General features: G+C 41.8%; 1 protein-coding gene across 1 annotated transcript in view; it reads right to left on the minus strand.

The window, feature by feature from the left end:
- Window positions 1–16,563, minus strand: part of cntnap2a (contactin associated protein 2a) — a 397,107-nt gene that overhangs the window by 58,271 nt on the left and 322,273 nt on the right. The window contains exons 16-17 of the mRNA XM_069666987.1: window positions 8,608–8,764; window positions 4,085–4,212 (exon numbers count right to left, since the gene is read on the minus strand). Coding sequence (XP_069523088.1) covers window positions 4,085–4,212; window positions 8,608–8,764 — 285 coding nt within the window. The remainder of the gene's footprint in view (window positions 1–4,084; window positions 4,213–8,607; window positions 8,765–16,563) is intronic.

The following is a 16,563-nucleotide window of genomic DNA, read 5'->3' on the forward strand; positions in this document are numbered from 1 at the left end:
TACCAGGCTGTAAACATGTTAAATGCCTCTGTAAAGGAGGGCTTTTAATATGGGATATGGGACCTGGGGATTGACTCACTTTTGGAGACAGCCTCAAGAGGCCACCAGGGGAACTGCAGTTTTTGAAACTTTCATGTTGGCTTCATTCTACAGCCCTGGAGGTAGCCACTTGGGTAGCGAGGTAGGACAGTGGTGAAGCCTGATATGGGTAAGCTCAAGATATCGTCAAGCCCCTCGTGTGCACACACCAGTTCTAGTGGGTGTTTTGGTATGCATCATAGCTGGTGTGTTTTTCCTTCCCTGCAGCTACTGAATATCCCCTTGAAGGGAGAGCTATTCCTAAAGGTTGTGTGGCTTTACATCATTAAGATAAGTTTTCCATTATCCATTTCACTTTTATGAGTTTGTGTGAAAGCCCACTCGGATTCAGAATGAGAAATGTTTCATTTAGCCGCCATAACAGATGGATCAGGGGTGTGATGCAATCAATTTAACCGACCTGACAGCAATGCAGCGCACACTGCAGGACTGACACACTGCAGGAGGATTCAGGACAAAGCGTAACACCTCAGGTTCAGGAATCAGGAAGTAAGAAAGGTGGTCAAAATGAAAGCACGCTACAATTGTGTGCGTGTCTTCCAGGTGATCCAAAGTCCCGCAGAGAGCAGAGTACCAACACTGATTAGAAGAATAGACAGGAAGAGGCGCAGCATGGATTAAAGTGCCTCTCAGTGTGTGTGTGTGTATGTGTGTGTGTGTTGGCAGTATCTGATGTCTGATGTTTAGCTGAAAAAACAACAAAGGCAAGATGGATGAGAACAAAAGGATGAGAGGATGAGTGCTTTGAAGGGGAGTCTGTAAATAGAGGTCGGATACTTTTATCCGCCCACACACACACACACACACACACACAGTAGCAGAAATTCATATGCCTATAGATCCACAAATATACAAAAGATACATTTTTTAAGTCTAAAATAAATCAAGCAACTGTTTCTTTAAATGATGGTAACAGTGTGGATAGAAGAACACTGTATTTTCACACACGAGTGCAACCCCAGAATAACAACGTTCCTAATCGTCCTCCGTTACGCATGAAGTGTTTTCTCTTGTTCTCTCTCGTGATACTTTTTAATTAAGACCCCATTCAAACCATCAGCAGCACATTTTTAATCATCAAAAGAGGTCTGTTTCTTTCCAAAGGTTTGGCTAACAACGCCTGAATGTATTATAGAGTCCAAGAATCACTAATAATGTTTTGTTTCCAGTGGGAAAGGAGATTAAGGAAGAGGAAAGATTCTCTTCCACGTAAGAAGAGAGGAGATAATTAAGAACAATGCACTCTTTCGATGTTTTATTTTTTAATTCTGTTGTTTTAGTTATGACTTTTTAATTTGCTGAGGTATTATAAAGGAGCTTATACTGCACAACTACACCAAACTAACACTTTTTAATTGGCTGTTGGCAACAGAATAAACAACAGAAATGAGCGAGGAGGATAAAAGAAAGAAATATAATGTTTTTGTTGAATTGTGTGTTTGCAAATGCTCAGTTGTATGTACTCTGAGCGTAATCTATTCATAAAGTATGACAGGTGGCTGCAGGATTTGATGCTTTTCATGCTACCACTGTGAAGCAGCTACAGAACGGGCCAGAAAATCAACTGGATGCCCTCGACTGACTCGGGCGGCTGCACTCAGAGGCCTCCCTGATAAAAGGTACAGAAACAACAAGAGAACAAATCAACCTATCATTTGCCGTTTTCTGTACATGCAGGCGTTAAGTGAGGGGTGTAGATAATATAACGGGCTTCCCTTTGCAGCTGCAGGAAATTGCAAACCACACTTGCTGCTTAAAAATGCCAATTAAGACAGTTAAAGTGAAGTGTATGAATGTAGCAAGCTACCACTCAAGGATAACTATCATTTTGATCCCTTGTATTACACACGTCGTTCAGTTTCCACTATTATATCCCTGAACACATCAATAAAAGCAACAGCTTGGTTTAGACGTTTAATTTCCACTCAGTGCAGAAAATGCACAGAGAGAGGTTGAGTAAAGCAGCGTGCATGTCGAGTAAGGAGAAGCAGGAGTCGCTTAAGTTCATCAGAGCATTTCCCAGCACCCCGAGGATGCTACCCATTATATCCTGCCTTTCAGGCAAGAGCATGTGTCTTTTGTAACTTATCAAGAGCCCACTACCTATTATGCATGGCAGGTTATCAGTCAAAAGTTTCAGTTCCTAACAATGTCCCCCACTGGTTTGCCAACACTTGTTATCATATTCAGAAAGCAGTATCCTCACGGCTAATTTATTCCGTTTTAATTAAATTTTGGAAACACTCCAGTCTGGTTTTAGGCTGCTTCCCCGCATAACAGAGAGCCCGCTCCTGAGGGTCACAAATGACCTTCTTTGGACCAAAGATAAAAGAGAATGCGATGCTACTTTTTTAGGTCTTTGTGCTCGATAGTCCATGCGGTGATACTTGACCTGCTCTGGCGATGTGTTGGCATTTATGACACAACACTGCCATGGTTCAACAGACATCATAAAGCAAGCTAAAGAGGCAGGACTGTCTTTATCTTTATCGCACAGCATAGTGACCTTTATTTTAAGCATCATCTCACTTTCTGTATAAATTAGTCACATGTTATAAAACAAACTGGCTCAAGTGTTTTTTTCCTGTATTCTCTACAACTTAAAGTGACAATCTAGAAGATTTCTTTCTCTTTGGCGGCACCTTACGGCGAAAAACGTAGCTAATCAGATGTCCACGGCTGGCTCCCTTTGTTACATTTGTAACTAAACTAACTAACTAACAAAATGTTTATTTTTCTTTGGATTTTCACTTATTTCTGAAGTTGTATCTGTAGTCATCCATCTTTTCTTTGTTTATTCAGCCATAGTAGATTACTGTTTACTCGCAACACTTACAGAGACTGGAAAAGCAGCCGCTTAGCTCCGCCTACCCTCTCTGGCAGACCAACCACTGCTGGGTGATGGAGAACGCGACACTAACTGGGCGCCACTTGTGATTTTCCGCACCAGACACCCAGTCTGTAATACTGCAAATGCTAAGGCTTTCATCAGTGGGCCATAGGCTCAATCACCATTGTGTTACCTCATTCGGTGATAGATAGTGACTTAGCAGACATTTATCGAAATGAAAATCTTCGAGATTAATACTTTAACACCAAATAAAAAGAACTACTTTCTGCTTCCGCAGGTTCAAAAGTTGCATGTTAATAGGACCTGGAGGTAATCTCATGTTCCAACCTTTGATGAGCAGCTCACAAAGCTTATGCAGTCATGCCTCCACGACCAGCTGAGACTTATCTTTAAAATGAAACCACCTCTCTCAGCAGCCGACCGGGAGAAAGTCATTTACGCACACATTTCCTAGCAATTAGGCTGCGAGTCCTTTCGCCTCACCGAAAGGTCCCTTTCACACCTGCAGCTAACCAAGAACTCTCACACCAGTTTTTATTTCCCCGTGCAGACTCCCTGTAAGGTCTGAAGTTCTTTATAAGATCATAAGATACTTCTAAAGCACAGTGAAGTTTAGCTGCTGGCTACATAGCTGACCTTTTCACCCGCTTTTAATCAGAGCACACCTTGGTATCCTGCGGTAGAACCCACTGTGTGCTTACGTCTGGACTCAGAGGGAGCAGGTCTCCATTTGTGCTAGACAATCAGTGTGTATAATAAAAACTAGTGAAATAAGATCAACACAGTTTGATCTAATTTTGCTCCAGTGCCCGTCCTTAGATAGATTCTTTATTCCTTTATCTGTTTGTATTATTCCTGTTGTATTTTTCCTCCACTGTTATTAGCATAGCTGGAGCACTTTTTCAACACAACAAAGCTCTTGGCTTGAATTCTTTCTTGTTTGTCCCTCATTCAATCATTCATTTTTAACATTTCCAAACCCTTCTGGTTCCAACACACCTCAAATATTAAAAAAAGATCCGTGTTCATCATATTCATCGTCACAACAGAGCTTTTGTCTCCCAAACAACCCCATCATTCATCATGCCACGTAGCCCTTCACTCAAATTAATTATTTAGTAACACATCACTTACTATCGCCTTGGCAGCGCAGCGGTCCAACAGTCAGCTTGGCCTCCGAGCCTGGTCTGTTAGTGTCGCCCACGGCAACCTGGCTGACTGGCAGGTGTTCTTTATAAATCAAAAGCCCAGAATCTTCTCTCCTGTAAGGTGAGTCAAAAGAAACATGCAGTCAGATGTTAGAAGAGAATCCAGGTTCAACGTGACCTTGTGTATCTGCACCTTCAGCTTCTTCTTTGTTTTCGAAACATTCTTATATTTTGTATTTGTATGGCTACGCTATTATACTATAACTAGACTGTACCAATAAAGAGGGAATACTCGTCGTGTTCTTATGTGCACTGAAGAAGGGAAGGCTAATGGAAGATGAAAATGTTGGTAAATGTGGAATGTCTGCAAGGCATCTCACGGAACAAATGATTACATTTTACGGTATGTGTTTTTTTCAACTACACACTGCAGACATCGGAGGCGGGCGTCCTAGATTGAGGAAGTGTAGTTTAGCAAGCTCCCTGGCCTCCGCCAGATGACGCGTTTTAGTCTGGCGGAGGTTTTCCAGGGCCCATTGTAGAAGCGGATAGCGTCCTCTATAATGGCCTTAGCTCCCCATGATAGCATGATAGGACTGAGGTTGAAAATTGGGGAACTGGCCCGTTAACAATAAACATAAGAAATGCATTTAGGGATTAAACCAGCTGAAATGGTGTAAACTGAAGTTTGGGCTTATTATGCCTACCCTTTTTACACAACAGCCAATGAGGCAGCCAATGAGGCAGCCAATTAGCTACTAAGTTTGAGTTACACCATAAAAAAAGCAGAACAAAGTGTTTCAAACATTTCTTACAAAAAAAGAAAAGAAAAGAAAACTAAAGTAAGTAGCAATTTAAACTATTTAACAATATACTGTATATATGTGTGCATGTGTGTATGTGGAAGAACATGCATTGTTGTGTGGGATTTAAAACATGTAATATCTAAAAAAGAACATGCACAAGCATGTTTACTTTTTATGTGCTTTGCTAGTAGAAGGACAACTGCATATAATACAAACAGCCGAATCATATAAGTATACATAAGTAGAAGTATATCTCAGTCAGACAACTCACGCTTGTAATAGCTTGAAATGTTTTTTTTGCAGCAGAACATAGCTTGTGTTTGGCGTCCCGGCTCTGACCTCATCACTCCTCGCACACTTATTTTACATGCAGAAATTTGAGGAGTGATGAGATAATATCTCGAACCCCCCCTTAGCCGGAGCCTGCAGGTGGATGCTGGGGTGGTGGTGGTGGGGCTATGAGTGTGAGCGCAGGGCAGCTGTGGCAATTGCAGAGCAGAGGGAGAGAGCGGAAATCTTGCAGCTGAAACAGACCGCCGAATTGGGAAGAAGTGTAGGTCAGGGGACTGTGGAGAGTGAGAGTGTATCTATGTACACATGTGTATTACAGTGTTTAAAATATTAAGATGTGACATAATGCAGATATAGGCCAACAATTTTACATTCTACCCAGAACTGTTTGATGTGAATTGTTTGGAAGTGAAGCAGTGAGATCCAATTTATGGCTTGGCGTGTGCATGTTACCACGTGCTGCCTAAATGATGGGTAATGACTGGAAATAGAGTTATATGGGTAATATATCAAAAAGTCACTCAGCCAAACAATGAGACATTAATGCAGAAAATATTAATGGAGAGAACAAGACAGAGTGAGACTTACTTGTAATCTCATCAGTTTTAGAGATGAGGAAGGGGACATGAAAGTGTGCTAATGTTAAGTACGCACACACACACACTCCCACGCGCACATCGACAGCGATGCAATTGGTTTAATGAGAATATCCATCAGCTGGCTAAAAGAGCTTTGAAACACAAACTGTTGGTTGGAGGCAAACATCGCTCTTAAATAAACGTATCATCGACGGTGGAATCCGTCATGAAGTCACTTTGAAGTCACACACTTCATCAGAGCGTCCAGCTACAGCCGACTCTGTGCCGACACATTAATGAAAACATTAGCATTAGCGGCACTGACAATTTCACCGTCAGCACAGTGAAATTGTCCCATCAGAGTTTCCATGGCGATGACATATTTCACTTTTAAGTCCAGTTTAAACAGCAGTGCAGTCATTCTGCAGTCTCTCCGGCGAGATGCTCGGCTCTCTTTAGAGGCTATGCACAAATTCTGAATGTTGTTATGTGTGAATGTCAAACCAAATGAAGGAATATGCACTTATGAAACATAATAGGTGCTTTGACCTTTAGAATTTCTTTTGAAACTGAGATTATTTTAGTCCGCATCTGAAGTGAAGTACAGTACTTTGAAAAACATTGAATGTTTTTAAAGCAGTTTATCTGAGCAGCTGAGAACATCTGTGGGTGGTCTAACTGAATAAGGAACCCTGAGTGATCCAGTAAGGCTGCTTTTCTCTAGCAGTAAAATAATAGTGGTAATACTGAGCATATCCTAGTTGGAATATATGTATATACATTTTGTATGTTGTTTTTATTTGCATCATTTATGAATTTGCAGCATGCTTGCATGCTTTATGCATTTGTTTAATCTTTGTGCAGCACATTCTCTCATTTAAAGCTCAGATCTGTTGTTGTCTTTGTTTCGGACATTTAAATTGTTTTTTTAAATTTATATCGTCTCTGAAGCTGCAGCCTTTTTCTTAAAATAGAAAACATTTGGTCTGTTGAAGTGAGTTTGCCCTTCCTGGCCACCGTACAATACCCGTCAGTTACTTATGGTATGGTACGGTGGGTACAAATGGTCCATATGGGAGTCCAAAGCCAACATATCCATCGTGCCCAGTTTAAAAGATTTTCGGCACAAAGCGCAAAGGGCCTCGTGTTCATTTCCCGGAGCAGGCTTAACCCACTCGTATTTTGGGTTCTTTTGACAAGCAGGGTAAAAACGACACTTTCCCATTCCAACACAGCGAGCAGAAACGATCCCTACTTTAAATGTTAGACTTCTGTTTCTGGTTACACAAAAAGGATCTTACTCTTTAAAAAAAGGACAATCTTTGTAGGGATCATTTCCGTAATGTTATCAGACGCCTGGAGTAAAAAACAAGCACTTTTAGCGGATGCACTTTGATTGGGCGCAATTGCCCCAGAGGATTATGCTGCAGCCATTGCTGCCATATCGTGGCTACGGCGGAGGACATCTACTGGACAGATTTCAAAAGTTTGAGTCATTTCGACACTCAAATTTGTAATAATTGGGCCCAGGTTTAAAATACAGAACTTCTCCTTTAAGCCTATCTAAGCGTTTCATTCTAATACTGAAAGTAACATAAACTTTCGGTGGAGTTAATCAACTATAACTCATTGAGCTAGTTGAAAACTCTCTGACCTGCTAATCATGCACTTGGGGGCTAGACCCCGGCTAAAGCCGTTCCCAGGCAAAAAGTCTTTTCTACATGTTTAGTTTGAGTTAGTTGAGTGCAATACAAGGAAAAAATGACAAAAACTCTTATTTTATTTGAACACGGCACTGTCAAACTGTCAGCATGCTGTAGAAAAAAGCGTACTAACCTGAAAGAAGGATGATTTATGTGTTTTTTGTCTCTAAAAATATTTTACGGGGAAAGTCTTTGAGGATTAAGACTAACCAAATAACCAATTGTCTCGGTTAACAAATTTGGCTGGAGTTGCAAAGTGTAAAATCCAATAAACAACAGCAAAAGCCGCTTACATTAGCCTTTATTCATATACTGTATCTAATCTCATATAGTAGCAAACAGGACGGGCTCACACAGTAGAAGAGATAGAGTTAACTGTAATTCCCGACTAAAAATTGGCTTTAGTTTGCTTATGATTTAATAACTCTTGGCTGCAGATGTAACACTTGTTTGCTCTATTAACCTAGTTATCCAGATATACATTGGAACAAATGAGCACACTGTTACCCATGTGTTTGTATTTGATTTTCGAGGCCATGAAAGGCAAAAAAAAAAAAATGATAACACCATGCAAACTGTTTGTATACAGAGTCAAATTATTCTTTATTTCTATGTCCCCATGCATCACGCTGCTTCGGCCTGTGCTAAAAAAATCCAAGCTTGACAGACCTGCTGTGCCGTGTTACAGAAGGGTCGCAAATTTGCTTTTAGAAAAAAACGGGCGAATTGAATTTCAATTTCAAAAGAATGTTTTTGTAAGGAAAAAACAGTTTGTGTTCACTCGGGTTTCAGATCAAATCAGGGCATAAAATACTTTTTAAAACAGTAAAGATAAGCAGATGTAGCTACTGCAGCATTAGTGATAGAGCTATCTGTCAGAGGATACAGCTGGACGATCAGAGGAGCTTTAACAGAATGCACAGCAGATTGATATAAACAAACAGATGTGCAGTCTCGGCTATATGAATGTTCCTGTCTGCTCCCCTACAAAGGCTGGACTTGGTGTGACTCTAAACTTTTCCCTGCCTGTTGTGTCTGCAGACTTTAAATTAAAGTCAAACTGGGAACTTAATCAATACGTGATGATTTGTTTGTGCTCCTGATGAGCTCTGATGAGACCGGCTGACTTACCATTGTTTGTGGTCGGCATCACAGTTGCAGTCGTACTTTTGGTCGGTGCAGTTCCTGTCGATGCCGCAGGCACATTTCTGGATGCCGGGCCCTGAGCCCCCCCAGTAGAAGTGCTTCTCGCTGCCACGGCCCACCCACCACGTATAGGGGGTCCCATCTGGAGAACAAACAGACACAAACAAACAGAAGAAGTTGAGTTTCATTAAGGAAATAGACCTCAGGCCTTTATTTTGATGCAAGTTCAGTAGCATCTTTAGCATAGCTGCCGCATTGACGCTAAGCCATCACTAGGTGGTTGTTACGGCCCTGGCCGTAGTTTCTGTTTTTGTGGAGGTTGTCTGTGTTTGTTTGCGAGTGTGTGCTCTGTTTGTTATGTGGATCTTTGGCTGTTATCAAGTAGGTAAGTCAACACAGATTTTCACAATGTATCCATAAGTGCTTTTACATATAAGGAGTGATGTTTGCAGCATATAACAATGGCAAACATGGACAAGGTAACTGGCAGGATAGAGGCATATTTTACAAAGCTTCAGCTACAAAATGCAGATAGGACACTGCAAATACCACTTACAGCTGATCTTTTATATGTGTGTTTTATATTAATTTAATGCATTGCTCACATCGGCCACTTTATTAGGTACGCGTGGGGGATATTTTCTTGGCACACTTTGAGCCCCTTAGTACCAACTGAGTATCGTTAAATTGCCACAGCCTACTCGAGTGTTGTTGCTGACCATGTCCATCCCTTTATGACCACAATGTACCCATCTTATAATGGCTACTTCCAGCAGCATAACACACCATGTCACAAAGCTCATCTCAAACTGCTTTCTTGAACATGACAGTGAGTTCACTGTACTCAAACGGCCTCCACAGTCACCAGATCTAAATCCAATAGAGCACCTCTGGGACATGGTGGAACGGGAGATCTGCATCATGGATGTGCAGCCGACAAATCTGCAGCAACTGCGCGATGCTATCGTGTCAATATGGACCAAAATCTCTGAGCAATGTTTCCAGCACCTTGCTGAATCTATGCCATGAAGAATTCTGACGGCAAAAGCAGTTACTTTTCTCTTGCCCTTCTATTTGACCCTGATGATTTACACACTGAGTTCAAGGGATCTTACATTATAATTATTTTCCAAGAGAATCTGTTGGTCAGCAGGATCTGCTTTTATACACACTGATCTGTTATTTGGAACGTATCCTCCTACACACGTGCAGAAAAGGTTAACATGGCGATGAAAAAGTACAGCTCAAAGAAAACACCAACTTTCATGAAGGTAATTAAGTTGTGTTACTAAACTGTCCAAACTCACTCCCATTACACATGATTAATTGTTAAATCATTAACTGTTCCCTGCTTTTGTCGCATTACTGTGATTTATATTGACAGCAAGCAGCTGCATGGTGAATGAAATTCATTTGCTCAACATGTTTTACACAGCTGGATGGTAAATGCCTTTGAGACTGGCAGGCACACTCAGTCACAGATCACACCTGTGTTTTAGGAGATCCACTAAAAGACACATTCAGAACTCATTTACATTTATCTATCAGGCGGTATTATGTGTGTATGTAAGTGTTTGTGTGAACACATCTGTTGATGCATGACAGATGTGCACGACGGAGGCGTTAAAACACTGTGAGTGTGTGCTTTAATGACAGGATGAGAGGTGAAGGATCGCTGCTTTTCAATAAGAAATGTAATATTGTTTGCTCTGCCTTGGATAATGTATTCTGGCTTGAGACGGTAACAAGGCAGAGAGATGGGTGGAAATATTTTGCTGCCTGGAAATACATCACAATAACAGCACGAGAGGACGAAACAATATTACGTTTTCTTCTTTATTTCGGGAAAATAAGCTGCATTGTCAATATCGCTTTGTCAAATTCCATCAGACAATGAAATCTCCTGAGCAGTATTTCCTCACAGCGGGGGATTGAAGAAGACTTTTGATGCAACACAATTGCATTGAGAGGTGTGATATACTGTATTATTACACTTCTGTTCTTCTTTTAAACTCCAGGAGGAAGCTACAGAAGTGCCTGTGTGTAGTAAATATATTCTCAGTGTGTGTGTGTGTGTGTGTGTGTGTTTGACCTCTGTGACCTCTGGGTTTATTGTCCTCATAAAGAGAATTATCCTCATCCCTCTCCAGGCTACTGTTCAGACAAGCCATTGTCAATAGCATCAACACTTCCTCCTCGAGAGACTTCACCAGCCTCTCCCTTTGTGTGGAAACATATGTGCATGTGTGTTTGTGTGTGTGTGTGTTGTAACTTTTATACAAGTAAGAGTCAAGTTTAAGACCCGCACAGATCAGTCAGTGAGGCCTCGAACAACAGCCAGCCAAGCTAAGCCCCCCGGCTTCCCGAAAGGCCGTCCATCTCGCCCCTCAGACCAATTAGTGAGTGTCATGTCGTCGTCCTTGAAGCTGATGTTCGCCCACTTCTTCTTAGTGTTATTAGCAGTTCAGTTGCCTTTAGGTCTTGTATTTATATGATAGAAACATTGTATGTTACAGTTTATCACCAGGAGGAATGATTGCTCCATGAGCAAAGTAAAGCCCGATAACGGGTGAAAAACTCGTATCAAACATCTCATAATGTACAGTCACCCTTCAATTCCACAGGATCCGTCTACGGCACGTTCCGTGTGCGCCGAGACCTCCGGAGCCGATCGCGCCCATTCAAGTCAATGTTCGTGATTCCACAGAGACGCGCCGCGGTCCCAGAAGCGTGTCTCCGCTCTGCTCCCCTAAAGATACGCGTCGGGTCTATTTTTGACAGAGGCCGCTTCAAACACGCGTCAAGCTCAACAGAGCAGATCGTTCCAAACAGGAAGTCACACACGAAAGCAGCATACAGCATCCGGTCATTTCAAAATAAAACACCATGTTCAAACCGGTACAGACTCCCAATTTTTCCTGTTTATTTTAAGATCAACACACTGAAATCTAAAAAAAAACACTTAATTAAGTAGTGTACTCCTCAATGGTAGAAGCACAAAAATCACGGAATGATTTCCAAATGAGCAGATAATCAACCTCGGATGTGCAAACTGAACTGTAGTCTGTGTGTTGCTCTGCTAACATTGATGTTATTGTGTGATTTCTCAATTCTCGCGCGGTAATGTAGTTCTTCCGCGATCTTGTGATCTCGTGAATCCAGCTGCTTGGGCCAACGCTCCGCTGCAGACCAGACACGCTTCCTGTGGGCCAGAAACACGGCGCAGACGGATCCTGAGGGATCGAGGGGTCATAATTCTGTTGCAAAGATGTTGCTAAATGAAATAGAAAGTAACTAAAAGTTACCGGTTCAGACGAAGCGGGCCTTTCTGTTTGGAGTTTGCATGTTCTCCCCGTGCATGGTCAGAATATTGAGAATTAAAGTGTAAACCACCTTAATAATGGAGTCACACAGAAAAACAAGGTCTACAAAACTTAAAGCATGGTCACTACTCTCGCCCTGGTCACTACGGTCATCTTTCACCAGAGTAGCTGGTGCTGTCGTTGCTGTTTCTGCCTCCATCCATTATCAATGACGAGTGGTATTCTACTCGCGTGGTTGCTACTTGCTCGTATGTGAAATGCCCCCGGACTTGACTTAAACACTAAACAGTGACTTTGAAATGCCTTGTTGCACGTTTGCACTTGATTTAACTCGCCTCTTCTTCTTTTTCAAGGTTTTTTCGCCGGTTTGGCATCCTTAATTTTGCATTACTGCCTTTTTCCCCTCTTAGTTTCTGTTCACGTAAAGCCCTATTTTTAATTCCCTCTATCACTCTTTCTGTCATGTCATAACACACCTGATTTGAGTTTTCACTGTTTAAGTATTTAAAACACACAGAGAGCAAACAGTATGAAGCTATTCTCATATAGAATTACAACCTGATCCTTTTCTATAACTTGTTTTCAGGATGAGTAATAGAAGAGGACAGAGGAGAGGAGAGGAGAAGCGGTATAGGAATAACAGCGGGGCATCAGGTGGAATGGGAGCTTTGAGTCATGCCAGTTTAAGTCTCCTGTGTGATTCTGTTTAAGCTCCGCCAGAACAAACAACTGAGGAGTGGAGAGAGAGAGGAAGAGCGTGAGGGTGGGGGGGAGATGAGAGGCCGACAGCGTGGACGGACCGAGATATACGGGAGGAGAGATAGACTCACGTTGGCAGGAGTTCATATGGAGAGCTGCAGAGACAGGGCAGCGCCAAGACGAGGCTGTGCAGCATGTTTGTGTGCTGAAAGGGCAGAGTGTGTACTCAACTCTGTGGTGTACAAAGAAGGGACACAGTGAAGCCCCACTAGAGTATGATTAACCTTACATGTGGTGGATGTATGTGTAATTAGATGTAACCTATATTCAGACAGAGAAAAGACAGAAGGAGTACATCTGGTTTGAATTAGATTAAATGCTGGCGTACTCTTGGTGAGGAGAAACAATTAAAAAATGATAAAGAGAGAGGGATTAACTGGTGAAAAACAAACAGATTTTTGTAAGAGAGACAGATACAAGCTTTGTCTCGGGAATCGTAGCTTTGTGGAATAAATGAGTGGCAATATGGTTTACCACATTAACAACTTTTGCCTCATTTACGTATTTTTAACAATTATTGTTATGAGTAATAAAACATACGGTTAGTTTCTGGTAACACAGCGACATAGATGAGAAGAAGCCAAATTGGGAACAGATTTTCAAAAGGTAAGCCAATATTAGTTGCAAGAGAAAACAAAAGGGAAAGGGGAACTGATGAATTGTGCATTGTGCATTGAAAAAGTCCCTCAATCACCTTTGACCTATCATATCAGCCATAGTTATGCAGACCAAAAGATAATATCTTTATAATTTGACCTTTAAATTAAGTAGTTTAAATAATCCGGTTGACTCTCTGATGTTCTTATTCCTCGTGTTTTTTGACCTGTTGGACTTTATAGTTGCAGTATTCCTATTCCCCATTAGGGCCTGTGTCCACTAACAGCGTTTCTTTGCGCTGTACAAATCAATGCAGTTCAACGTTTTCAGTGCTCAGCGTCCTAAGTGCTAAAACAACCTCGGTGTCGGCTGTTTTCTGTCGCTGCGCTCACGGCGCTCTCAGTTGAAAATAGTTTTGGCTGGGACTACCAATATTAACTTTGTCAACAACAATGGCGGAGGAGAAGTTAATCCTTTTGTTTTTTCAAGGGTACAATTTCCAGGTGAGTTTATTGCCCGGACATGACTCCTTTCCATTGTTTTAATGGTAAAGATATAATCTATAAATTTCATGTTCATAAATGTCTGTAAGGTCACTATCTATCGCTGAATGAAGTAACACAATGGTGATTGAGCCTATGGCCCACTGATTAAAGCCTTTGCATTTGCAGTATTACAGACTGGGTGCCTGTGGCGACTTTCGCAGAAAAAAATCACAAGTGGCGCCCAGTTAGTGACGGAGCTGGGCAGAGCTAACGCAACAAACACACTATTTGTGTGAAAAGCGGCTGCATTTCCGCTCTCTGCAAGTGTTGCGAGTAAACAGTAATCTACTATGGCTGAACAAACAAAGAAAAGATGGATGACTACAGATACAACTTCAACAATAAGTGGAAATCCAAAGAAAAAGAAAAAAATTGGACGCTCAGATAAGGCAATCAGTCTTAAAAGGAAAGCAACCGTCAGCGAGGAAAATCAAGAGTTAAACCGGAGCCAACCGTGGACGTCACACATGCGACACTGTCTGGATATCTGTGTGTGCTCCCGCAATTATCGTTTATCGCCATAGTTGCCGCCAAAGAGATGGAACTGAGATCTTCAAGATTACGACTTTAATATTAAGCATACAGAGCAATTTAAAACAGACTTGACAATCACCACCAAGGGAAGCGTAAGTGCCGTCAGACAACATTCGTAACCTAGCAACTGTAAGCGCAGGTGAGAAGTGCTCTGATATTGAGTTTGTGGCCGCTGCCAAAACAAAAAATGTCATTAGTGGACACAGGCACAATAAATACGGTGATAAAAAAGAATGTTATAACCGATAGAAACAAAAGCCAAAACTACATAAATGACACCCAAGTTGTAAAAAACAATCATCTGTTACACAAAAGATGCAAAAAACACATTAAGTGACACTCTACACTCTTGCCTGTATCATCCTTTCATCTGTCCTTACCCCTTTGTCTAGTCACAGCCAAAACCCACAACAAACATGCTTAATGGCCACAGGGGAGCAGAATACAGGCATGTTGAATTGATGAGGCTTGTGGTTGTATTCCTTTTCTGTCCTAAGGAGTGGCCACACAACGCTACTTGCTGTATCTGTTAGTTCAACAACACACACAAATTCAGGCTCTCCAACACCAACAGACAAACTCCTCTTTTTATCTCCCGTCTTAGGTTAATGTTTACATCTTCATCTTGTCTGCTGTGTTTGGCACAGACACTTGAAGTCCCAAAGCAAAGACAGATAGAATCGTAGAGGGAAAGACAAATACACAGAGCAGTAGAGAGATTGTGTTGATAAAAAAAACGACAGCAAAAAAGGACATAAAGAGCGAGATCAGTGTCGATAAGCATGTGCGGCCTGGGCTTAGTATAAGAAACTGGTGCACACAAGTCAAACCTTAATGTAGCTACTATGTGAATTTAGTATCATATCGTCTGCATATAGTTTGATCCTTTGGTCTATGCTGTACACAGAGAGGCCGCCCCAACACCCCCATTGAGCCTCGATCCTTTATCCTGACTAAGCCTTTAGAATAATGTATGTTGCATGCTGAACTTGTAAGAACTTCGAGGCTTAATCCAAAAGGCAACTGGACTTGGTTGAAGTTCTTGAAGACCTTTAACCTCTCATCCGAAAGGCTTCTTCGGTTCTAAACTGACTGGTGGACAGAGCTAGAAATATAAGCCTCCGTCTAGCTAGAACTGAAGAAGCCTTTCAGATGAGAAGTGAAATGTGTTCAAGAACTTCAACCAAGTCCAGTTGCCTTTTGGATTAAGCTTAGAAGAACCTTCACAGACGTCTTGACTTGAGAACTTTTGACAGATGCAAACGCATCAGGGTCTTGAGCCAGTTGGTGAAAATGTAATTATATATAAAAGATATGCATATTTTGAATCATTAGGCAATCATTCGCTGGTTGCTATGGTACCTAATTATGATGTATGGCTGATGTAGGGGAAGAACGTCTTTATTGCACTGAAAGTTTAAAACACTTCCTCTGACTTTAGGTCAAAAAATGTTGATGGATGCTTTGTTGGGCAGGTTAAAGGGATACTTAGAAATTTTTGGAAGGTTCTTGTGTGTAAAGTGAGTTTATTATATACAGTAGCTGGCGGACAGCTCGGCCCATGTTTGGATAAGCCAGTGGAGTACCAATACAGAAGCTAAGCTCTGAACATGGTCTGCAAAATATTAATTCTGCCTCTTAAAAACGTCCCGGCAAAGACATCCACATGGGTATAGTTTTAGTATCTGTCAGTGTCTGCCAGTCAGCCTCTCCAAACAGGGGCTGTGCTGGCTGCCATCCCCTGTTGGAAATAAACCCACTCTTGATAGTTACCTCATACAACCCTACTTCAAAATATCCCAACTATCCGTTAGAGGTGGAAATTTCAGGGCCATGTGGTGGGGTAGGAAGCAACCTGTTCTTGGGGGAGGAAAGGATGGTAACAGATTGTTATCCTGGTGTTGGTTGGGCGGCACAAAGACGGTACTTATGTACATAAAGTATTCCTACCAAGCCCAACACAAGCACACGGGTCACACTCGGCCCATATCAAGGGATCACACTCTGCCAGTCAGACCGTCAACTGAAAGGTCAGTGGATCCAAAATGGCACCGGACATGCTCAGTCGCTCATATCACCCAGACTGGGAGCTGATGGCTTTTATGAAAGGCGGTCAGTTGGAGCTGAAATGCCAGAAAGGCATTCATAAGCTAGATTTGACTTTCTCATAAACCTGTCTCAGA

Source organism: Semicossyphus pulcher, unplaced genomic scaffold (genome assembly GCF_022749685.1).
Source record: "Semicossyphus pulcher isolate SPU_LCO1_2020_fin unplaced genomic scaffold, fSemPul1.0.p SCAF_18, whole genome shotgun sequence".
NCBI lineage: Eukaryota > Metazoa > Chordata > Actinopteri > Labriformes > Labridae > Semicossyphus > Semicossyphus pulcher.